At 50.4% G+C, this 24,349-nt stretch overlaps 9 protein-coding genes across 9 annotated transcripts; 6 read left to right on the forward strand and 3 right to left on the reverse strand.

Annotated features, from left to right (window-relative positions):
- Positions 1-71: 71 nt before the first annotated feature.
- N7509_009071 (uncharacterized protein) lies at positions 72-1,053 on the forward strand (the record flags this gene model as incomplete). Its single annotated transcript, XM_056633708.1, has 2 exons — positions 72-677; positions 790-1,053. Coding segments are annotated over 2 exons (870 nt in total), but the record flags the coding sequence as incomplete, so codon positions are not given.
- Positions 1,054-1,184: 131 nt separating this feature from the next.
- N7509_009072 (HHE domain protein) lies at positions 1,185-1,979 on the reverse strand (the record flags this gene model as incomplete). The annotated part of the gene is made up of 1 exon (XM_056633709.1): positions 1,185-1,979. One exon carries the CDS (start codon positions 1,977-1,979, stop codon positions 1,185-1,187), a length of 795 nt encoding a protein of 264 aa, XP_056484329.1.
- Positions 1,980-2,896: 917 nt separating this feature from the next.
- Positions 2,897-4,363, reverse strand: gel6 (putative 1,3-beta-glucanosyltransferase; the record flags this gene model as incomplete). Its single annotated transcript, XM_056633710.1, has 3 exons — positions 2,897-3,889; positions 3,957-4,168; positions 4,225-4,363. The coding sequence occupies 3 exons, from the start codon at positions 4,361-4,363 to the stop codon at positions 2,897-2,899; spliced, it is 1,344 nt and encodes a 447-aa protein (XP_056484330.1).
- Positions 4,364-6,614: 2,251 nt separating this feature from the next.
- N7509_009074 (uncharacterized protein) lies at positions 6,615-7,481 on the forward strand (the record flags this gene model as incomplete). The annotated part of the gene is made up of 1 exon (XM_056633711.1): positions 6,615-7,481. The coding sequence occupies one exon, from the start codon at positions 6,615-6,617 to the stop codon at positions 7,479-7,481; it is 867 nt and encodes a 288-aa protein (XP_056484331.1).
- A 2,483-nt stretch (positions 7,482-9,964) lies between these two features.
- Positions 9,965-11,859, forward strand: N7509_009075 (uncharacterized protein; the record flags this gene model as incomplete). The annotated part of the gene is made up of 4 exons (XM_056633712.1): positions 9,965-10,620; positions 10,667-10,740; positions 10,809-11,194; positions 11,242-11,859. 4 exons carry the CDS (start codon positions 9,965-9,967, stop codon positions 11,857-11,859), a joined length of 1,734 nt encoding a protein of 577 aa, XP_056484332.1.
- Positions 11,860-12,848: 989 nt separating this feature from the next.
- On the forward strand, positions 12,849-14,466 carry N7509_009076 (Sds3 domain-containing protein; the record flags this gene model as incomplete). The annotated part of the gene is made up of 2 exons (XM_056633713.1): positions 12,849-13,280; positions 13,357-14,466. The coding sequence occupies 2 exons, from the start codon at positions 12,849-12,851 to the stop codon at positions 14,464-14,466; spliced, it is 1,542 nt and encodes a 513-aa protein (XP_056484333.1).
- Positions 14,467-15,242: 776 nt separating this feature from the next.
- Positions 15,243-16,139, forward strand: N7509_009077 (putative methyltransferase; the record flags this gene model as incomplete). Its single annotated transcript, XM_056633714.1, has 1 exon — positions 15,243-16,139. One exon carries the CDS (start codon positions 15,243-15,245, stop codon positions 16,137-16,139), a length of 897 nt encoding a protein of 298 aa, XP_056484334.1.
- Positions 16,140-16,670: 531 nt separating this feature from the next.
- On the reverse strand, positions 16,671-18,933 carry N7509_009078 (protein kinase domain-containing protein; the record flags this gene model as incomplete). The annotated part of the gene is made up of 2 exons (XM_056633715.1): positions 16,671-17,358; positions 17,396-18,933. The coding sequence occupies 2 exons, from the start codon at positions 18,931-18,933 to the stop codon at positions 16,671-16,673; spliced, it is 2,226 nt and encodes a 741-aa protein (XP_056484335.1).
- A 2,186-nt stretch (positions 18,934-21,119) lies between these two features.
- Positions 21,120-23,489, forward strand: N7509_009079 (Zn(II)2Cys6 transcription factor; the record flags this gene model as incomplete). The annotated part of the gene is made up of 2 exons (XM_056633716.1): positions 21,120-21,271; positions 21,362-23,489. The coding sequence occupies 2 exons, from the start codon at positions 21,120-21,122 to the stop codon at positions 23,487-23,489; spliced, it is 2,280 nt and encodes a 759-aa protein (XP_056484336.1).
- Between the last annotated feature and the right edge of the window lie 860 nt (positions 23,490-24,349).

Genomic DNA, 24,349 nt, shown 5'->3' on the forward strand with positions numbered 1-24,349 from the left:
CTGAGCATATAAGAGCGCCAGGGGCGAACCGATAGACGAGAAATGAAAATAGCAGATCAAATTGATCCCAGTACTGCTGGAGCCCTATTCGGTATTCATTTTTATCTTTTTTCTTTTCACTGCATCCATGTTCAACAGGTGTTCTCATGGCGGTTCTTACCCTCGTCCATCGCGCCTTGCCCTTCTCCCTTCCCTGGAAAAGGCGCCAGTCAACAAGCTCCGCCAGCAGTAAAGGAAAAGAAAAGGAAGATGAAGTTCAGTCTTTGGACTCAGGGAATGGCTCACAAAGCGATTCTCAAATTGAGTATCACGATGCCGAAATCCCCGACTCGGACGCATCCCTGCACTGTGACGTCTCGCACGCCCTGCATGTAGCGGTGAAGCAACATCTAGACCCCGAAGCCATGAGGTACGACGCACAGGGCGACGAGTCAGTAGAGAAGGATGCATCCTCTTCATATTTTGACTCAATCTCCGGCTGCAAGCCCGACCGGCTCGCAGAGAAGTGCGAACCTTCTGCACGACCGCAGCTTGCTCGCGTGGTGAGCTGGGCGAGTATTGTTCGCAGCCAGTGCCGCTGGACGAGTGGTCAGGAGAAAAAGCTCGAAGATGCAAGGAGGCAACTTGCAAGATGTCAGAAGGCTTGGAGTTCGGAGCAAGAGTTATGGTTAGCCTATGTATGTTTTGGTTTCCTTTTGTTGTTCCGAGTTTTCGTCGAGATTAGCGTATGGTTTTTTACTTCCAAAAAAACAATCATTTCAATCCACTCTAATATTATTTCTCATGAAGATACAAGACCTCACCGAAGAAAAGGAGGCGCATAGTGACTTTTTGCTCTTACGCACGAGACAGCAGGATGACGAGCAGCATCAATTTCGCAAGGCATGGAAACGACGGCGATCTTTTGAAACGACTTTGCAAATCAACACTGGAAGCCTAACGGTGACTAGCAATGTGGGCAAGAGTAACAAGTTTCGTCGACTACAGCGACATGGATACCTGGGTACTCCTTTGGTAACAGCAGACTCCACAGCACTGGCATGTCGAGGGTGATTTCCAAGATATTCAAATTGTGCCTCCGGATTTAGTATACCAATTATAATGACACTTGACTGTAAAATATCTCTTCTTTCATTCAAATATCTCACTACTACGCAATATGAACTTGAATAAACCAAATACCGTTATCTACTACTAGATGCAGACACATTTCCCTTCCTCTCCCTCGGCCACTTGCGAAACATATCAGCGACCATATCAACCGGCGCCGTCAAAAGCCCCACAGCCGTTTCAAAGGGCGGCTTCGTCGGCGCCAACGGGTGCGAGCGAGACGGAAGAAACATCTTTGTTTGATTCAACGACCGCGTCAATGCCTCACTATCCTCTTTGGAAATCGTTGCCTCCAAGCGCGCGAAGTCTTGATCCTCCTCTTTTCGAATATGGTTCTCCAGATCACCCATTAACGCTCTAAGTGTCGGGATAAAGCGCGGGTCCGTTGATCGTAGCCCTTGGAACATCTTCAATTGCTCTTTGATGTCCTGATGCTCTGCTCGGCCCTCGTCCGCAATCACCTGTCCATTCTTAACATATTTGATCAATGCAGGGTAGACGATGAGCTCCTCGCCTATCATATGACGGGCCAGCTCCCAGGTGAATTGGTTTTGGTAGCGGGTTTGCTCGTCGGGGCTTGAGGAATTTAGAATTGCATCAACGTCGGCTTCGAGCTCGCGATGTTCTTGTTTGATGGCGGTTAAAATGCGGCCGTCTCCAGATGGCGCGGCAGACTCAGCTGTAAATCTCCGCGGCGTGGGACATATAGTATTGAGTTTGATTAGAGGTCTTATAGAAGGGCTTCTTGAAGGAGTATAATCTTTTCCGGGGCCAAGGGTGGCTATCGTCGTCCTGGGAGGAATAGCGATGCTGGTTCGGCAGGCAATCGGGAGAGAAGAGTGCCGGATTGATGCGATGTGTTTGTACATATGGAATCATTCAATCAATCTTGGACTTGAATGAGATGCTGAAAACTCGAATTTACTGTTTTCCATTGGAATTAGGGTCGCGGGCTTTGATTCCGCCCTTGTCATTATGATCACAACTACGTTGAAAAATGCATGTATAGTGAGTGGCCAACAAGCTTCCGCGTGGCGATCAAATTTGTGATTTCTAGGAAGAACTATGACATTGTAAGTAAGCGCGGCTGAAATGATAAATCTTCGCTTAGTTACTTTTTGCCTGGATGGGACAGTATGAAGGTTCACTGAATCTAGTACATATGCCGGTGGCTTTATGCAACCCCCCCTCTGATCTGCGTTGACATACCCGTAGAAAGATTTAGCTTATTTCATTTCAACCTTCTTTCTGTCCCTGTAATCATTTAATCTAAAAATAGGTGCGAGTAAAATAAAGTCTGGCCTGGTGAGTTGGCTCTACATACGCGTATGCTACTCTGTCCTTGTAGTGGATATTCGGAAGCCACCCCAATCACCCATTAATACACAGATATGTGTGGAATTTTGACAGGGGTCGGGTTTTTCTCTATTAGAATGTCAAGATAGGCCCCCCTTCTCAAACAAGAACTGCTCAAGCCATCCCCTTTGAGTGTCATCATTGCCGTGGCAAATATCTCAAATGAGAGTTGACTCGGCCGAACTGTTGAGAAGGTTACAGCCGCAGACCCACTGACTCGGCAGCCTTTCGGGATTCGCACCTCTACTGATCCGACCTAATGCCAATGCTAGGAAGCAAGTATGGAGTCAGTTCTGTAGGGATGTAATCCTAGTACTACTACCAAGAGGAAGTTCTAACGGGTACATCGTTTCATTGACTCGTTTCTATGCTATACATTGGAAGAACAAGAATGCATATTAATAAGGTTATCCAAGTCGGCGTTCATCAATCACAGCAGATAAGCTAGAGCGCCCAAGCCAGCAGAGAGAATGAAAGAGGCCATCAGCATACACTCGGTGGTCGATCCAGCAACAAACACCTTAGAATTGGCAGCGTTGCCTTTGCCAGACGCGGTGGAGGTGGCGCTGCCTGATCCAGAAGTCGAAGTGCCCTGACCAGTTTCTTTTCCAGCAGTTGATTCCTTGGTATATGTTTGTCCCAGCGTCGGAAGCGGGGAGCTAGGATCAACGGCCCAGCCTCCTTTGGTCGAGGAAGGGCATTCGAGAGAAGGACTACTAGATGACTTCTTGTAGTCGGAAAGCGCGACTCCAGCAGGGTGCAATGTTGCCCAATGCTTCTTCAAATTTCCGAAATCAGGTGAGACAGGTGTCGGAGTCCCTTGGCGTGTGTAGCCATCTTCGACAATAGTGGCGGTGGCGGCCTTGGCAGAGGGTCCGTAGCTGATAAGACCGTAGTCGTTGGTTTCCTCAAGCCACTCGTAGATGATGGCGCCGGACCAAGTGTCAGCCATGTCTTTGCCAAAAATAGCGGCCTGGTCGTCAAAAGTTCGGGGAGTGGGGGTATTGCACCCAGTCTCGGAGAAAAAGATCGGAATGGGGTAGTCGGTCGCATTTTTCTGCAACATATTGTAACCAGAGACGGTGTAAGAAGAGTCACCACACCACTCGTATGCGTTCAGCGAATAGAAGTCGAGACGATCTGAGGCATTTGACTGGCAGGCGAGGTAGTTTTGAAGCATGGGGCGTAGATCAGCGATATCAGCGGCAGAATAACCGACAGGAATCTCTCGGTAGCCCTTGCGATCACGGTAGGCCTTGACATCACGAGCGGCAGCGAGGACGTAGGGCGCAGCAGCAGAGCCATCGGCTGTGGTGAGGACCTCGTTGCCAACGAAAACACCGGCGGTGTTGTCAAATTGTTGAAATTCATCCAGAACCTCCTTGAAGTGGTCAAACTGGGTCTGGTTCCAGTGGGGCTCGGTCTATTTCCCATTAGGTTTTCTGTCGGTATATAATGGAAGATGAATGGATGAACGGTGGAGTTCCTACCTGCTCGATTTGGGTGGTGAAGGTATCGAGATCGACGAACAGATAGATCCCTGCATCCGCGAAAGCCGACATGCAGCCCTTGTGGTCGGCCTTGGGATCGACGTGATACACACGAATAGCATTCGTGCCCAGCTCCGACATGCGAGCGATATCGCGCTTGCATTGGGCGGTATCGACGAGCGGGTCGTGGGGGGTGAGCTGATAAGCAATGCCTGCAACGGTTTAGTTAGCCTAGGCCCAGCCATGAGTGGACCAGGACCCCACGAACCTTTCAGGTAGTACTGGGTGCCATTTTCGTAGAAAAATTTGGATCCTACGGCGGAGATGGTTGGAACTGCGTCCACCGTCACGACCTGTAGACCAGCCAGGAGCAGGGGCACTGCAGAGAGGGCGAGCGAGGAAAACATTGGTGAATGCTGATGTCCAATGATAGGTGATGGTAATGGTAACACTAGAGCCAATGGGTAGAATGAAGATGGGGGGAGAAAGAGGGAGAAAGCTGGAGATGAGAAGACAGTCGCAGGTGCAATGCAAAATGTAAACAATTCTAGAGTGAGTGATGCGGCAAGAGGGCCGTCAACTTGAAGGGGAGGTGCGATCAATGCAAACGAAATGTACGAAATGAACCAAAAAGTCTACGAGGTCTACGAGGTTTACGAGTCTACGAAATACGGCAACTGCCAGGGCCTCTAGGGCGGAAGAAGCAAGGCAAAATCCAATGAAACAAGAATTCCTGGACCTTGGTAACCTGGGAACTTAGGAACCGGTTTTCCTAGATTGCAGTGGCAGGCAGGTGTGCTTTAGCGCCGACTCGGAGTCTTCATTCCACCGGCGCGACATGCCAAGGGGGCCAAAGAGGGATTATGAGTACGCGTTAAGGAATGGAGTTAACACAAAAATAAATGAGTAAAATTAGAGACAGATGCAGTGTGAGATGTGAGATGTGAGATGTGAGATGTGAGATGTGAGATGTGAGATGTGAGATGTGAGATCATGTCAGTTTGCCAGACAAATTAGAAATTGGCAGGGGTACTCGTAGTGAAGTCTGGTGGGGAGCAAAACAGAGCGCCCGGGATGGACTGCTGGGTTTAGCCCTAGACTTCCAGTAGAGCCTAGTATAAGTATGCATAAACATACATGCTGTACTAGGTATATATAGATTTGTTTCGGTGTGTGTCTGTGTCTAATAGTGTATACTACTGTACGGAGTACTCTGTAATTATTTGAATCTGTTTACTCCGTACAAACAAAGACAACCCGGCCGGACTCAGCCAAGAATGCCCGTGTGCTCCGAATCTCGCACTGGCATAGGCACTGGCACAGGCACTGGCACTGGCAATGGCAACCCGGAGACTGCCGAGTCCCACTTCTCTTCCCTCCAACGGCCCCTATTTTCTTTTCATCCTTGGAACCTTGGAAGTTGAATAGGTTCACTGGCAATTTCTGATTTGTGGCGCCCTATTGACCCTTGATCTTAGCTATCAAACCCCTGATCCAAAAATAATCCTCCAAGCTTTCCATCTCTCCTTATTCCTAAGGTTTCGTCAAAGAAAATTTACTCTGTACTCCAATATCCGTACAATCAAAATCAATCTATTGAAGGCCCCCTCTGTCCGATCGGAGCCCTAACCTCCACTCCCCCTCCCCCCTCCCCCCCCTCAATACCCTGCCTATCCCTTCCACATCGCGATGCCACGATGGAGACCCCTAATTTACCCACTTCCTGCAGACGGGAGGGATCTCCCCCTCCTCTTCACGCACAGATAACGTTGCCGTGTTTTCGCCCGTGGCCTAGGTGTTGGGCACGGTGACTTGGGCGCTGATCCGTTGGTCGTATCAGAATAATGGGTGGACAATGGCGACATGATTGCGATACACCACTCGGTTCTTTCTCCCATCCCATCCCCCATCTCCGGTCATTTCCGGCCATGATATGAAGGAGAGGAGGTCAGCTTCGAAGTCGGTACCACCAGGGACTACCACCTTTTTTAAGGTACTACCAGTAGGTACCATACTAGTAGTGGTAGTAGTAGTAGTAGTACCATAGTACCATAACCGTAGATCAACAACGAACTTCTTCACTTACGGTTGGAATCCCTAAGGTTGGACCAGCACACCGAGTTTCCAACAGATAGGGGCTAAAGATAGAGTAGCCCTGAACCTGAACCATATTGCGAAAGAGCAAAGCGCAAGACCGCAGTCCAGACTCTCCAGACGGGCTCTCCCATCTCCACCAGTCCACTCATTCCGACCAACTCCGCCAATCGTGTGCCCTTCTGCCGCTGCGTTCGTCAGCAGTGGGGAACATCCATTGCGATCGACTGCGTCTACCCTGGACGCTGCCCCCCAAGAGGCGAAGAAGGCCCTGTGCGATCTACACCCCATCCTGCTTCGTTCCCATGACGTTTCCGTAAAGGGGGTCCTATAATAAAGTCCGCATCCGGTCCTATTCCCCACAGAGCTTCTTTTTTCGTGTGATTTCACTGATCTATATTATTTTATCGCTTCCTACGAGTACACCCGGCCACACGATGCTTCTCTAACCTGCCACCTTTAAATAACACCATCATCCGAATGATAGCTCATTGAATCATCGACGAATCGGTCGACCTACAATATCTCCATCCCCTTCGAAATTCCACTATAAACATCACGATAATGGACGACGTCTCCTCCCCCTTTTGCATTTCCTACCGCGACCAACTCGAGCTCGAGCGCAATGAAGCCTTCCGGGCTATGAGGGAACAACTTCGCCGCCAGGACTGCGGCATGGAAGGGCCAAGCTTCTGCTCAGACCACGGCGACATGGGTTGTTCCGAACAAGAGTCCTTCCGCCTGCATCGCGACATCATCCATACTCTACTCGTCCCACTTTTCCTGATCAACCACCAAGCAGAGCGTATTGCTTCGCGTGCGCTGCCTAGCAAGCAGCGAGCCGAACCCGAACGAGCTTTTCGCGGCGAGGCACGCAGCGCCTTCGCTTGGCTGCATTGCATTCTCACGGAAGAGCATGACTGGTACCTCACTGCACGCTGCCCGGCCTGCATCGTCCTTCACGTCCTTCACTCCGAGCCCACTATTCGGTTTGTCACCGTCGCTGCCCAGCTGGCTGGTTCCCGCTCTGGCTTTGACTGCTGGCTTGCCGCCCTCGAAACCGCCGTGCGCCAGGACGCCTTTTGGGGTGACGCTTTCTGGCCCGATATCGAAGAGCGAGCGTCTCGCCTGACCGATGGCGTGCAACAGCTGGTTCGCCAATGCCACGAGCTACGAACCACACTTGACAGCCCCACTGTCACTATTCCCATGGCAAACCCTAATCCGATCTGCGACCGATCCGCGCCCAAGTGCACAATTGCCGTCAAGCCCTCCAGCTTTGCCCGTAAACAAGTCCGGCTCGGCCGTGAGGAGCAGCGCTACCGGTCGCACATGGTCTGGAATTCATGGAACGATTGCTCCCGGGAGCTTCGTCAACCGCTCGGTGGTGTGGCCCCTACACAATCGCGTCGTCGCTCGATGACCTCGTGAAACTGTGCCGATTGAATGGTACTAGAATTTTTTTTTTCCAAAATTCCTGGCCAATACCGACCTCCTACACTACCCATCACGCTGGTACATCAAAAGTGATGACACCATCCCTCCCGCCCAGCCTTGGACCCAACCCCGCATCTCGAAGCTTCTTCGAAACCTTCGATAGGGGCCAGCCAATCCCGCATAAGGAATCCGCCAGTGATTTGAAAGAAGCACATCAGACCCAAGTCCTCTTGATCAGATGCCACACAGGGCACAGGGTCCACCCCTTGCAGACGTGGCCAACGTCGACGACTGGCAATCAATCAACAGCTTGCGGGAAAGTGTTGCGTAATTCCAGGTGGCGTGTTTTGATTACATCCTCATCTGGCTCAAGCAACCGAATAAGTCCGGCAAGATATGTTTTCCTTTATTCAAGTTTTCCAAGAGATGTCATTGGTTGCTTGGAGCGCCAATTTATCTATGCATATTTTCTGCAAGACCCCCTCATGCGACCGAGATCTTCATCGCCAGGATCCTCGGGTTCGCAGGCCCGGACTCGTCGGAGGAGGATGAATGGCTTTTCCCCGGGCCTGGTGCGGTCGCACTGCAGCATCCAGACCCTTCTGGCTCTCTATCTCTACATCTTCCTCTTCCCTTCTTACCCTTCTTTCTCAACTGGATACCTCAACATCATGTCATGGCTTCGGCCGAAAAGCTTGAGTCTCGCCATTTGGCGTTCTGATTTCCAGTTTTTCAATATTAGTTTTAATCTTAATATATGAATTATAATCTTATAATGATACATTTTTCTGGAGCAAATTCATTTGGCGTACCACCGATTACTCTTCAAAGCTCTGGGTATAATTTCCACATTATGTACTCCTCTACTCCTCTTCCCAGTGACCGCCCCGCCCGACTCTCCTGCATAACATGTATTAAGTAGAGTAGGTCTATTACGATTCGCTGGGTAAGATCATGACACGTTCAAGGGACGACCAAAGTGGCAAAGGACGTACTTTAAGTGAGACTGGGGTGGGGGCATGGGAGATAAACCGGACTGTGAACCAGACTGGGGCCAACGGTGGAAATTACAACGGGCCAACGGCCACATGGAATGACCGGGCGTCCGATCTGATCTGGAGGGGGGAGGCGTCACCTGTGTGCCAACCCCATACATATCATACAGTACATAGTAACCACTCGGTATGATCCGAGCGAGGGGAGGGGCAAAAAGGGTCTGCCAGGGAAAATGTACTCGTAATATAATATGTGGAAAACCCCAAAAAAATCAAAGAAAATCAAAAAAAGGTAACTAATCCTATTGTAGTTGGAGGAGGTAGCTTATTACGGTGGGCTACATCGCGGTAAACTTGAGTGAGGGTGCCCGATCTGTGTGCCCAGGTGATGCCCTACTACAAGTAAAATTGTGTTTGTCGGACAAAACAGGGTTGGGGGAGAGTTGTGTGGTCTCGTGTGTTAGAGCAAGGCCATACGAGACCCCCCCCTCTCCCTCTCAGTGGCAATAGCCCAAAGCCTAGAATTGTGCGGGAGTCCGGAAACGGTGATGAGAGGGGATGTACAGGTACTTGTTCTCCGTACATTCTCAGCGCATGGTCGGAGGTACTGGTAAGTACCGGTACATCCACCCAAGACAGCCCTCCACCCAACACCCACCAACACCCACCGTCACCAACACCATGGATGGATGAACCTCGGAAGGCCCTTTTTTATATGAGCGTAACGAAACCTCCCACACTAGGATTCGACAGGAATTAATATCCAGAGGTCCAGCGGATTTCAAGTATGTGACAGCGAAGAGGACCATCGGAGGATCAGAGAGGATCAGAGAGGCCTGGATTCATCAACTCGATGCAGAACCGAGAATGATCGCCCAGCCGCGTGGGGCCCGTCAGCCAGTTGTGGCCAGTTCTGGCCAGTCATAGCCACTCGTAGCTCCGTGGAGCGTCTAGACTTGCGGCAACACATTTTTAGCACGGCGACGGGGCCTCGTCAACATAACAGAAATGAAGCTGGGGTTTTGAGTCGTTGATATTAAATATTAAATTATATGGAAAGGACCGGTAGTCAATATGCTAGTTGGTAGTAACATATAAGCCCACCTGACCCTACACTAGCACCTTCGAGAAGTCTTCTTCCTCCTAGGTACCGCACTTTCACTTTCACTTTCACTTCCACTTCCACCACTTCTCCTCCACCGATGACTCGACGACCGGTCTAGAACATTGTCTCAGACCCCCAGCAGCAGCCCCAGCAGAAGTACCCGATACTTCCAATCCTCCCTTCGCCTCCATAATTCTTTCAAGTACCCAGTACACATCTGGCCAACTCTGGACCATTTCCACTTTCTCTCCCCTTACCTCCCCTCTTCTCATTCTCTTCTCGCCTTGTCTCCCCTTTGCCTTTCCGTCATCCTTCACACACACACCTGGTCGAATTCTCAAACCTCCCACCTCCTCTGCCCTCCTACGGCGAATCCCATGCCGTCCGCTATTCTTCGCCCACCCGACTCGGCCTGGATGAATCAACAGTGCAATGGACGGTGTGGGCCAGTGACTTCCCCAGACGAATTAATTATGCATCCGACCACACTGAAACTCGACACCCAACGTCGTCTCTCCAACCACTCGCTCCCTGATTCCTCCCCCTCCGACGGCACCGGCCCAAGCCCAGCAAAGCTCCGTCGACGAGCCTCGCAAGGATCCCTCCGCACCAAACCCTCCCCAGTCTCTCGTTTCCTCTCCAAGGGCAGTGTCGCCGTACATTTTCCTTCCTGGGAACACCGCAGCTCTTCGCCGGGCTCGCCGCTCCGGGTTGAGTCGCGAACCCGGTCTGCAGACTCTCGTCTTCGTCTGTCCACCACCGTGTCTCGCGGGCCGAGACCCTTGACGGCGCATTCAAACTCATCTACCTCGTTCTGGAACTCCTCTTCGCCTCTCTCCTTCCAGTCCGACTACCCTTCTGTTCTTCCCCTCACACCACCGGACGACGATAGCCACGTCGCTTGGAACCCAAAGTCCGAGATGATGCTCTTTGATTCCCATACCCAACGGGAGCCAAGCTCCGGTGCCATGATGGATGAGAGCCACGGCCTGGGAACCTCCCCCCGCAACTGGCCCATCAGATACCCTCAGTAGTCCGTCCGACGGCCTGTCGAATGGCTCTTCTAGCTCCGGGGGCAGCCCAGGCCCTCAGGACGAGATGGACTGCCAACAAGACATGGGGTCGTGGTTAGACCAGGGTATCAACGTGACTGGTGAGTGTTAACTTCCGCAACACATAGCCACAGGCGTAAATTTCAAGAATTCTAACCTCTCTTCACAGTGTCCTCCTTGGGAACATCAAACCCACGAGGTGAGGCCGTCAAGATCGTCTCACAGACTCTTCCATACCCGAGGACCTCAGATCAGTCGATTTCGCTGCCGAGAAATGATACCATCTTCTGCTCCATCGTCCAGGCTGTCCACAGCCACCTGCAGCCTGGCCACTCGCCTTACATTAATGTCACACACGCCGTACCCGAACAGTTCAGTCTGTCCAACCTGCCCCATTCTCCTCCAAGCACCCCTCGCTCTCCGACCGCTGCCGATGACTATTTCAACGCCACGGTTTTCTCCAGCGCCGCAGTCGTGGGGGCGTACCACGATTTCCGTGGCCCTCTTCAGCGGCACCTTGCACATGCTCCGATGCCCATCGTCCCCCCTCACAGTGTTCATATTTCCGTGCTAGAGCGATATCTCCCCCGCCTTCCGCTCAGGAATATAGAGATCTGTTTTGCCCTACCCGTCCGTCGTTCCTTGTGGACCGACTCAGCGAGCTATCTCCAAACGGAGGCTCGCTTCTCTTCATCTACCCCACCAAGAAAGGTGCCTCCACATTCAAGTCCCAATATCTGGGACCCATTCTCGACCCTCTCCTGCGACAATTTGTCGTGGTCAACGGCTTGTCTGCGGACGTCGGTCGCTATCTGGGCAAGCTATCCACAGTATCCCAAATGGATGACTTTGCCACGATGAAGGCAAACATTGCCACACTCTGCGAGTCTCTAAGCTCCTCATCGTCACAGTTTCAGGTGGCCGATGCTGGTCGTGCCAATGCCGATCTGGACCGCAATCTCTGGGTGGAGTGGTTCATCCACCAAGAGAAGGCCCGCATGAAGGAGGTTCTTAGCCTCTATTGGCAGAATGGCCGCCGGCCGGCCGCGACCAAGGCCATGTCCAACGGTGGCTCAGGGCACATGTCTGACAAGGACATCTCGTCTTCCATGCTCCTCGGCGAGATCTTCGAAGGCATTCGCAAGCGGCCTTATGGCGAGGACAGCGAGCCCCACGAAGGGGTTGAGCTGGGTGTGTTCGTCATCCGACGAACCAACTGATCAACCCTGTGGAAATGACCACCTTCCCACCCAAAATACTTTCCTTTCTCACCCACCCTCCTTTGAAACCATACAGTTTTTAAAAATGATTCTTCTATACGGACCCCTAGCGTGTGTCCCTGGAGTTGGTCAGTGACTTTACCTTATTATTTTATTATTTCGGCCGTGGTGTGCGCCGTCCTGCATTTTATTTTTGGCCGGATGGAAACGAACGTGAATACCCATGATGTTGGTCTTTTTTTCTCCTTGGCGATCAAGACTTTATGATTATTATTTTTTTTTGATGATGGATATAAATTTTACTGGGGTTGAAATCCAATACAAACAATTCTTCAAGAGATCTTCGTTTTCTTTTTGTATGGCTAGGAAGCCCCTCGCTCTTAAATACTATTCTGTTATAGTAAAGCTAGGCACTGTGTTAAGGCATTTTTGCCCTGCAGAGTCGAAATCTGCCACGACATATTGTTTGCTCGACATGTATACGGAACGGCAACCCATGACCCGTAATGAGGATTCTTCGAACATTATTGGCTCCAGCCTGGAGAGTTGGATCCGAGTGATCCGTGACGCTCAGGCTTGAAGTTCATGCTGCATGCGAGCCATATACCGTGCTGCCGGGACGCACGTCACCACAGCAGATATGGGAAATTTGACCCATCCTAGAATAGAATCACTCCTGACCTCTTGATCCCAAAAAAGCCCTTTCACTCCAGTATTTCTCTGCCCAATTCACTCAAATCTATGTAGTTTGTGTGGCAAACGTCGCCAGTACTTCGGGGCGGTGAAACGTAGAGCCGGGCCTAAACCGCATATGGCACTAGACAATACCGTCCGCTTTTCTGACGACAGGCCGGTCTACACATTACAGGCACGGAGCCCTCTATCGCGCTTCTTTTTGGTCTAGTTTATACTCCCAGAGCCGTTCCAAAAGGCGCGTCTTTATGCAACCCGTCTATCACTTCTCCTAAATCTACATACCCTCTCAATCCATGGCCTACTCTCCAGGGCCCCCATCTCCCGGCACTGGGCCCGCCTACCATGGCGGACTACAACGAGGGCGTTCCACCAGCCCGACTGGCGGAGCGTCAGGTCCGATCTCGAAGCGTGACAAGAGAAGATCGGCTTTGCAAGAGCGTCTTCATGATCTGACCGCTACATTTAGCCAGAACCGTGACGCCCAATTCCGCCAGCAGCTTCACTCTCTCCAATGCGATATGACCCTCATTAATAATGCCGACCCTTACCAGACTGCCCTGCTGCAGGACTCATCCGAGGATATTGCGCAACTGATTGAGGATACTGTCGGCGGGGGAAAGTTTGCGAAGGAGATGGCAAGTCTGTCGGGGACTTGGTATGCGAAGTTTGTACAGGAGGTGAATAATGTCAAGGAGCAGAAGGATTCGGATTTGACTCAAGTCATGGTAAGTCTCGCACTGAGCTGCTTCAATCTGGGCAAGTTTAAATGTGTTCGCTAACATGTTCATTTTTGTGGTATAGAACCGACACCAAAATAGCCTCGATCGACACTGGAGGGAATACGACTGGCGAGTACACTTTGCTAAGGAGGAGTTCAACCAGCTATCGGGCACCCTTCGCGAGCGCTTGATGCAAAGCATCTCGAGCAAGCGAACTCGTCTGATGCGCGAGAAGGAACAACTCGACATTGCCGACACGAACGCCCTACTGCTACACCCCAACCAATTCAGCATCACCAACCCCGCCAGCCCCGGTGGCATTCACAGCAACCGCAAAACTCGACACACCCGACATCGCGTGGATCTGGACGAATTGGGCAACGGTATCGTCTCGGAGTTGAACAAGCGGAAGCGCAAGGCGCCCGAAGAGGATGCTGGATCTCCCGTGCGGGACGCGGGCGGCACGACCCCGGCCGAGCGCTCCAAGACCTACCTTGAGAAACAAACTGCGCCTACATACTCGATGCATTCGCTCTTCACAGATAAAGAATTGAGCGCGCACGCGAACCAGGCGCATGTTGCGACCATGCACTTCTTCTCCACCTCCAAGCGCGCCGACCAGGGCTCTGGCGCCGTGACCAACGGCAACAACACTGACGCGGAGGATACCCCAGACAACACTGGGCACGAAGATAATGGCACTCCCACTGCATCGGACATGATTCGTACCGCCAGCCACAATTTCCACGTCACACGCTCGACCCGCACAACAGCGGCGCACAGCGCTCTCAGTGCTTTGGCCGATCTTGCCGACAAGCCCGCTACCCGCCCAAGCCTGCCCTACCACGTCCTCGCTGGTCACCAGGTCCGCACAACGGGCAATGCGCCGCCATTGACATCCTTGCTGAATGAAGAGGCGGACGACGACTCTGCGCGCTTCGATCGTCTGCACGGCAGCAAGCCTGCTGGCTGGATCGATGCATCCTTGATCGAACTTGTTACTGGGCCGCTCCCGTCAGAGGCTGTCGATGGCCATCCCCCTAACCCGGGCCAAATCTCCTCCCTGCATCCCGATTTCCCGCCTAGTATGAACATTCAGCTCCAGCCCGCGCGCCAGCAACCGGGGTTCGAGATGTTCCCTTCCATCGGGATGGAGCGTGAGCGCAGCAGCAAACGGACTCGGAATCACTAAAGGTTACTTAGTCCGGTGGCCGTCTGACTACTTATCTAGCGTTTGGTTGTAAGTTAGGAGGGAACTGGTGTCTTTATTCGATATTTCTATCTTTATCTTCTTTTCAATTGGATGGGTCCGTGGAATGCAATTGCACGAGGGGGCTGGCGTTAGGTATCCCAATTCGCATGTCTTTTTTTTTCCCGCTCTTTCTTGAGCTGCATAATCAACTGAACTTGGATTCTTCCATTCGTTTTCGTTTCTCTTGGCTTTCCCTTTGACCGAATCGCCTTACATGCGATGTCGGTCTAGTTAGTATGCTACGCGGCTCTTCCACTTTCAACCTCGGTATGACGCCACCCGCTATAGTTGGTCATCAGCATCTACTAATCAACCAGGTAAGCGGTTTGACGCCGTCATGGAAATATTAGTAGAGCGTAGTATTGCATTGCAGGATGTATAGCATGCTGGGCAGCATGAATGATGTGATCATGGCTAGAAATGGGGTCATCGCCACATCAGCAGCGCGTTGAGTGGTCGCTTCTCCGCAATTCTCGCCGAGATGACAAATGCCCCCAGTAACACCGAATGGTCATCATGATCACTAATTCATCTAGTCTCCGGAGACTTTTTAAACTTCTGGCTCCGACTCTTCGCAGCGGATGAGCATATAAAGAGTGTGCTCTGCATCTCAGATCATCCAGTATTCTTGCATTCGCATCGCATTGCATCACATCACATCCACACGTATACAACTAGTATAACTATACTCCAGCCGAGGCATATAGTCATACAAGATGGCCACCACCACCACCACCACCACCAAAACAATAACCACCACTACCACCACCGGGCCAAGCTACATTCCCCGGGGCCCAACAACCGCAGAGATAACCTTCTACGCATCACCACCCGACGGCTCCGCCCCATTCAACTACGTCGAAGCACCCCCAGCGGACCAACCACAACGCAACTACCTCGAACAAACGCAACAAGTCAACATAAACGACATCCGCGGCGACGAAAAATCCTACAATCTAGACAAAGACGCCTTCCAAACCCTCTCCTCCGTCCCCACAAAAACAACCTACTCAACCTTCGACTCAGACACCGCCGTCCGCGAAACATACTACCCAGAAGTCGAATCGCTTCTCCTATCCTCCATCCCCGGTGCAGAGAAGATAGTCCTATTCGACCATACAATCCGCCGCGCAAAGCCAGACGCCCCCCGCCAACCCGTCAATCGCGCACATGTGGATCAAACCCCCCGCGCAGCGGCTGATAGAGTCAGACTTCATGTCACCGACTCAGACGAGGCAGAGCGACTTCTCGCAGGCCGCTATCGCATTGTGAACGTTTGGCGACCACTAACGGCCGAGCCTGTTCAATCTGCACCGTTGGCATTTGCCTCGGCGCAGTCTGTGGATAAGGATGATCTCGTCCCTATTCAACACCGGTATCCGCATCGGACGGGTGAGACGATGGGGGTGAAGTTTAATCCGGAGCAGGAGTGGAAGTATTGGTCTGGGATGAGTCAGGATGAGAGGTTGTTGCTTAAGTGCTCGGATTCGAAGGGTTTGGAGGGTGGTGATGTTGCGCAGTGGGTGCCTCATACTGCGTTTTGGGACCCTAGGACGCCGGATGGTGCGAGGTTGAGGGAGAGTATTGAGGTCCGGGCTTTGGTTTTTGGATGATTCAAGTATTTTATCATTGAGGGGAAGGGAATGGTTTGGTTAGATTGTTAGTGGTGTGTTGTTGAATGTTTTGTTTGGCCCTGTGGTGGTCAGTTACTGGTCTTGGAATTAGGTAATGTCTTTATGATTTTGCATTGGGTTAGCATAGTTAATATTGTTTTATGATACTAGTATATTGTTCAATCTCAGACTCTTCGAATAATAGGTAGTCTCCGGAAATCGAGGTCTTTCCACATAAGACCAGCGTGAAATTGCAACCACATACCCGAGTACTTGTATGAACTTGAAGAGAGCTGGCGGGCTTTGTTTAATCTTCAAATAGATGACTTTTTTAGAAAGTAACCGAACGTGATCAAGATTCATAATATTATAGCTTTAAAATGAGTGCCTCCGAAGTCTGTACAAACGAAATAATTAGGAATACAATGTAAACATGTCAAGTCATCGAGCCATTCAACGTTCCGTTCCATCCCCGAATAACGAACTCGTACATATAAATCGAACAATCAAGGACATACGCACACGCCAGTGCTAAGTACGAAAGGTCAACGCCTCAATCCCGGTAATGTTAGCATCAAGATCCGGTAATGATAATTGAGGCGACACTCGATCGACCGGTTCAATTGGCTCAAAATCATCCAAAATAGAAGGATCAATTTCATCCTCAAATCCATCCTGCAATTCCTCCGGATTGGTCTCACTATCACTAGCAGCCTCCGAAAACCCAAAGTCAAACTCGGAAACCGACGACGAGGAAAGAACCGACTCGGCTTTCGCCTTCGTCAAGATAGGCACGGAAGCCTGCCTCTTAACCATGCTCGCTCTGTTGTTCTTCTTATCCATCTCCACAATGACTTCCGCCTCTTTCGGCCATGCCTTGATGGGTGCGCTCTTCTCCTGCTTCGGAGCCGAGATACAATGAAGTGGAACAGCAGGGCCACGTGTAGACGGGATTTCCCTAATCGCCGCCCCAAAACACTTCTTCACTCTGCTTGCGGACGGCCGCTTCTCCGGTTCGGGGGAGAGCATCGCGCGAAGTACAATGAGCATGCGAGGAACGGCGTAGAAGAAGCGGTCACTACCGCGATCTCGTCGGCATCGTTTCAGCGCGTCACCTTCTAGCAGGGCAATCCAGGATTGTACCTGGACTGAATTGCGGGCGAGATGGAATGAGGCGTCTGCCATTCCGCCGCCACGACCGGCGGAGCGGTTGCGGGCACTGCGGTGGGAGGCAAAGGATGCGGAGCTTCTCTTACAGAGGTGGGTAAGAATTTCGAGAATGATGGCGGCGAGGGAGAAGAGATCTGCGGATGATTGCGAGGTTTGGGTTGAGTGCCAGGTTGGGAGGGTAGTTGAAGGAGTCGAGGGGGGGCGGAGCGACTAGAGAGGAGCTCGTTGAAGATAATGATGATGAGGAGGTCGATGATCTTAGTGATGGGATTGGGAAGAGGCTTCGGGGTCTTTTGGACCAGAGGGGACTGCTTTGTTTTGGGGAGCCGGTCGAAGCGGAGTTTGTGGAAGTGTAATTTGAGGATGCAGCAGACGAGGAGGAAGATGATGAAAAAGCAAAGGAGAAGCGAGATGGGGATCTTGGGAGTCCAAGATGAATAACGGTTCCCTTGGATGCGGCAGAGTCTGGTCGAGGGTTGTCTGGTGATGATGGTGGGCTCCCAGTTTCGTTGAGTGGTGCCAGGGCAAGTCGAACGGGCTTCTTCCGCCGCCCAGTTCGACCCCCCGAAGGAAGGATCACTTTGCTCGGTGCTTGCTGCACTGGATGAGCGGGTGCAGCGGCAGTGTGAATCCAGCGTTCGGGAGCAGAGTATTGATAAGACTCGAGGCCGTTAACTCGTGGCGGCGCAAGAAGAGAATCGAGGGCTTGGAATTGGCCCAGAATGATATTGAAGTCTGGGTCGACGAGAATGTTGGAAGGCCGAATTGCAGTATGGGAATGGCCGCGAACATGCAGCCAGGACAATGCAGATACGAGACAATGAGGCCAGGTGATGAGAGTCTGCCGGCGCTCCTCCTTGGGTAGGCGTTTGAAGGTCAGAGGTTCATCGCTCAAGAAACTTTGCAGGGTGCGATCTGTTTCGGCCCCAGTAAACAGCACACAGACAGTATCGTCGACGAAATATGAAGCATAGATCGAGAAGACATGCTGATGGGCGAGTTTCCTCAAAGATCGAATTTCTTCGAGTACTTCGTCCGAGGAGAAGAAATGCGGTGCGCCACCAACTTGGACCCGGGTGCGCAAGAAGACACGACACACTGTCCCGGACAGGACCACTTTATCGACTGTCTCGTCCCTGCCTTGTATTCCGCTGCTTGTCGCAGCTCGTGCTACCTCCACCGGAACACCTTCATTTGCTGTATAGGCAACGTGTTCGCCTTCAGAGATCCCGCGGACCAGAAAGCGCCATTGGGTATGGAAAAAGCTTGCATCGAGGGTAGGATCGTTGCCGTAGGGAGAAAGGCACAGAAGATCGATGTTCTGTTCGGCCATTGGTAGGTCATCATCATCGCGTGACTCGTCGACAAGAGCGAAGATACGATCGGGGATCCCTATCTCGTTGAGTATCAAGAAGAGACGGCCAGCTTTGGTCATAATCCATTCCATGTAGGTCTCGCTCGTCAGACCCTCACCCCAACGGGGAAGATCAAAAAGCCGAGGAACACTCTCGGGTCGTAGACGGCTAATGATGTACTTGGTATCGAGTGTGGCCTTAATTCTCTCCTCGGGCCACCAGAGAGAGGTGTATTCGTGGGGCCGGGCCATGGTCGGTGCATTGTTCATTAGGAAATACCTAAATTGAAAATGGGGATTTCTTCATTCTCTCCGAGTCGGATGGAGTAGAGGGGAGTTATAACATGGCTGTGGATCGTGTGACAAGCAGTCATGAAAATAGGGCCGAGGATGATTATCAAAAAGTCCGCGAGTCCCCTGTGTCCAACGTCCAACTCTGTTCATGCAGCGGCGAACGCCTACTGGCGGAGAGAGAACGCTTATCTCGACCTCCGCAAGGGGAGTTCAGCAACCAGTCAATAGTCCGAAGAAGCCATAGCCATTTACCTGAGACCCAAACAATCGGGCGTCAGCAGCGTCATAATTATTGACAGCAAACGAACAATGGGCCTAACGGGGCCGGGGGTGCGGCGAAAGTCAAGATATGATGGATCGAACACTTGGGACTGCATTGTTGGAGGATCAACCAATCTAGATACGCGAGCTTATCAGCAACCTGCCAGATGATTTTGTCCGGGCGCACGCCTCCATATTTAGGGTAACCGCTTCGAGTTTAGCACAAGAGAAATCAATTCCATTCTGTACAACGGGCAGTGCAATATCTGCAACTCTCAACCGAGATAAGCGATTGATCTTCCTCTGACAGCTGCACGGATCCTAGAATGATCGCAACTATTAAATTCTCGCATGAAACTGGTTTATTTATTGAATGGAATCCCCGAGGGTACAGGCACCGGAGGAATCTGTATGAATAAATCTGCCATTTCACTCCACTGTTCATGCCGATGAGTGATCGCCATGGAACGCATGTCCTCACTAGTTAGTCGGAGACGAGGCAATGGCTCGGTCGCAGCAAGCTAATGAACCCATCTGCGCCACTCGAAACACACGGAAAGGAAATCCTAGAATCTCTGCTGGCAATCAGTGATATTGCCGCATCGAGCTGCTGCTTTGGACATTTCCATGGTTGTGTTATCCAGAAACCAACCCTGGGCGGCTCGCGCGGAGATGGCTTGATAACAGGGGTCCCCTCAGAAGACATAATTGGCTCACAAGACTCTCGTCTGGGATCCTATTAGCTTCGAATGGTTGAAGTAGTTTATTGGATATTACTACTAAAAAAATCATATGCTAGAGACGATGCCGGGTTACACTACTGATGTGTACAATTCCTCATTGGCCTTACTGAAAACTTCTAGCAATGAGATATCCCATAAATCTCAAGAAAAAACTGAAATACGTTCTTTCCAACTACTAGATAATACTTCATTTTTAAAGCCTTCTTGCTCCCAACTGGTATTTGGCACAAAGCAATATGCTTTGTGTATGTAGATAGACCCGTATGCCTTGCTGCAACGAGTTCGGTGACGGTATACAGTAGATACTACCAGAGATCTGTCATATGATTTGCAAAGGATTAGGATTCGGTGGTCGCTTTGATATGCAAGGAAGACATTCTCATTGACTTGGAAGTTGGACTAACGACATAGACGGGGGATTGGAATCTATTCTGGTAGCTCCGATTTGACATAATTGATTTTTATCTATGTACGGAGTAGGGTATTCAGAGTTCAAGTCCCACCCCTGAGAGCCTGCATGAATTGTTTTTTGTATGTACTTGGCTAAAAGGGCCATTGCCAATGGACGCTCATGAGATCATAAAACTGGTGAAATAATTCAAGACCCCTTTTCGAGGCCTAGAGTCTCCAGTTTTGATGCTACTTTTCTTTAAAGGCCTGCCGAGTCGGGTGAAGCTCAGTTCTCCAAATTTGTAGCGGAACTGCAGAGATGATAACTAGTATAGATAGCACTTAAGTTGTTTCACCATGTAATGATGCATTTAAGTTCGATCTCAGTACTGCACCCGAGGGACATATCTACAAACAACAACCGGATCAATAAGATACATTTCAACGAGAGCTATACATGGATCCCAGTTCTTACTGAATAGTGTGAAAATCCATATTAATGTGCTTACTCATTACAAATTACAAGAATTAAGAAAGTCCAACGAATCATGGCCATAGCATTTCCACTCGCCTGGTATGTGTGGGTCTTGACTCTTGAGATGGCGTTCGTTTTACCCCACAAAACTCCTGAGCGCTCCATCCCGTCGGCTGAAGTGAGTCCCGCCAGCGAGCGGGGTGAAATACTCTCCGATTTTCCGAACCAGCTCTTTCTTGCCTTTTCAACCTCCCTTTTTTTCATCTACAGGGTAAGACCAGTCGGCATGCACGATGTATGAGCGCCAGCGAGTTTGGCGGGCGTGTCAGGCGTGCCGTCGCAAGAAGGTCAAATGCGATGGCGAACATCCGTGTCAGAGCTGTACTCGCAACAAGGCGGAATGTGTTTTTGAGCCGTATAATAACATGAGGCTAGTGGATCCACAGTTAGTTCTCACTCTGTGATGGATTTGGTCTCCAAATATCTATTCCATACTCGTCTAAGACCATGCTGACAAGTTCGCGGACGCCAACAGATACGTGATCAAGCTCGAAAAGAGACTCGCACAAATGGAGAGAAATTTGAAAACACAATCTACTGCTCAAAGCAGCACCGGAGGGATTGTACATCCATTTGCATCGACCCACGACGAAGACTCTCATCCTCACAGGGCGGCGTATCAGTCGGTTCCCGCTTCCGACGAGGGTGCCGTATCCGATCCGCCCAACTTCTTGCGAGCGTGCTTAACAGATGCGACCGTTGAAAGACCAGCAAATTCCTCAATACCGGAAGTAATTACAGGGGCACTCAACTCACAAGTGCAACCAGAAGTAGATGACTACGAATACTATGTCGTCCAGCCGAACGATACGGAAGATGCACCAATTGGCACCGTGTCGATTCCGGTCGACATAACGCGACTCGAAGCATCGCTAACGCACGTCCTGGTTGACCTATTTTACCACTCAATATACCCTATATTTCCAATCATCCACTGCCACACTTTCCGACCGCAATATAATCGCTGGCTCTGTGGTCAAGACGTCGGTGGGAGTAACCACAACGACGACAATCAATTTTCTTTCCTCTTATATGCCTTGCTCGCAGCAGCAGCCTCAGTCATTCCAAAAGAACACCCAATATTTGAGCAAGAAGAATGCAGGATCTATAAAGGGGCAGAACTGGGCAATCTTCTCTATTTGCATGCGACATCTCTGAGCTCAGATAGAGCATATCAGCGGAATACAACATCTGCAATCAATACAGTTGCCGCACATGGGATTATGAGCTTATATTTGACAGAGGCAGGGAGAGTGAATGATGCTTGGGTAACTACCGGCCACGCAATGCGTCTTTATCAAGGCTTGGATGTGGAGGACGACGGTGACGGTGACGGTGATACGACATCGGATGCTGCCGACACTTTCTCGACACGAAGCAACATATGGCGATGCCTGTATATACTTGATCGATCTCTTTCAACAGCACTTCTAAAGCCTCTAGCAATTGACGATGTCGAAAGTGACACTGAGTCATTTGATGGCGAGAACGACCAAGCATCGGCCTTGGAGGCAAAAGCAGACCCTTGGTTCTCAGTCGTGGCAGACTTTCATGTTACGATGGGTCGAATCTATAGATCTGTTCGACAGATCCGAAAATACCAGTCATCTCAAAACCCAAGACTGAGAGACACGCTGAGATCATACGTGAAAAAACATGATGCAGAGCTGGAAAAGTACTATACCACGCAAGTACTGCCGAGAATAGAAACTGTAGACCGACAAGCAGATTCTATCGCTTTGCAAACAATTGCAGTCTCATCATACTATATTGGCGTTGTTCTTCTATACCGAACCTTTATCGAACGACTGAACATTGCGGAGCCAGAAGCATTTCTGCGCTGTGCCGAGGCTGCATCAAATTGCATCAAGGTTACCCCCGAAGTCATAGCCAGAGTCCCCGCAAGCCACTTTGTGATACAGCAAAGCCGGGCAATATATGCAAGCACGAAGGTGCTCTTACACTGCATGCGTCTCGCTCGGAACCCAACCTTTACCAACAAAGCATGGTCGGATGTCGAGACCGGCTTCAACATGCTACGGGATTTTAAGATTCAATGGCCCGAGATCAATAAATACCAGTCACTCATAGAGAAAGACATGAAGCTCACACAAATTGATCTCAGCAAACACGACATTCTCAACAGGGCTTTAGATCAATATGGCCAGCTCGCGACTTCCCAACGATCCAGATCGAGTGAAACCATGGGCGTATCATACAATGGCAATTCTGCCGATCGAATGAACACCGAGAAAAATATCGGACCCCATCATCAAAAAGGAAAGAAGAGATGCTTTTGTCCGGATGAGAGAGTGCAATCTGACTCTGTCGCACCGGCTTGCGAATCACGGCCAAAGAGAGGCAAACCCGTACCAAACGCCATTTCACCACCTTCACCTCTCGACAACATGCTAAGTACCTTTACCGAATCTGAGCCATTTGACAGCTATCCTATGACAGAGCAGTCGGCAATAGATGATGACCTTCTTCTTGGCGACTTGATTTCTCAACCATCTACGCTCGGGGACCCCTCGTTGGACCTTTTCAGCGATGCAATGTTGATGGGCCCGATCGATAGTTTTTTCTCGCAATATGCAGATTAGTGCGTTTGATTTTCTTATCAAACATATTCTGTACTAGTTACCAAGTGAACATAATATTGCTCAATGAGGAGGTGCAACTTTTCCACAAGCCCCACACTTCCGGCCTCCTTCATTATTCATCCAATCACTAACTACAGCCTTGACTTGTGTTTCAATATTATCACAGTAAAATGAAACCTCTCGAATGATTGTTGGTTGGATTTGGTGTGCCTCTTCATTTTCACAATACCATCTAATGCGATCAACGCAGGTTGGTGGACGTGCGCGTTCCATGACCAGACCAACCGTATTCTCATATCGCCTTGGAGAATGAGGCGTATTGCCTAAATCAAAATATATCAGTAATATTCAGGAAAAAGTGACAGAGAAGTGCTAGCTTGTACCAGGGACCAGGAATGTTTCTCCCTCTCGAATTATAACGTCTCGGAACTTCCCATCATCAACAATCTTTAGCAGCATATCACCTTTGATCTGGTAGAACCATTCCTATCAAAAGAGACTGCAGTTAGAATAGAAATCCATAATGAAGATGCATTAGAGATATTCATACTTCTGTCTCGTTGACTATATACCGGAAAGAATTCGGTATTAGGTTCGTCATATCCACGCTGAATATCCACGCGGGTTGTTGTTGCACCCGCAGAAACGGTACTACTCACTGTGATAATCATTCCTTGTATTCGGGCCTCCGACCGCCATCAAAATAAAATCTTTCCCAGAGTATAAACACTTATTACTGATGGGAGGCTTCAAATTATTGGAATTTATTTCAAGCCAAGAAGCTAGGGCGATTGGCCCGGGAATAGAGCCTTTGGGGATTGAGGATGATTCCATGATTAAGTCGAAGTCAAATGAGCAGG

Source organism: Penicillium cosmopolitanum (genome assembly GCF_028827165.1).
Source record: "Penicillium cosmopolitanum strain IBT 29677 chromosome Unknown utg000009l:1.0-9042332.0:1.0-9050551.0, whole genome shotgun sequence".
Lineage (NCBI taxonomy): Eukaryota > Fungi > Ascomycota > Eurotiomycetes > Eurotiales > Aspergillaceae > Penicillium > Penicillium cosmopolitanum.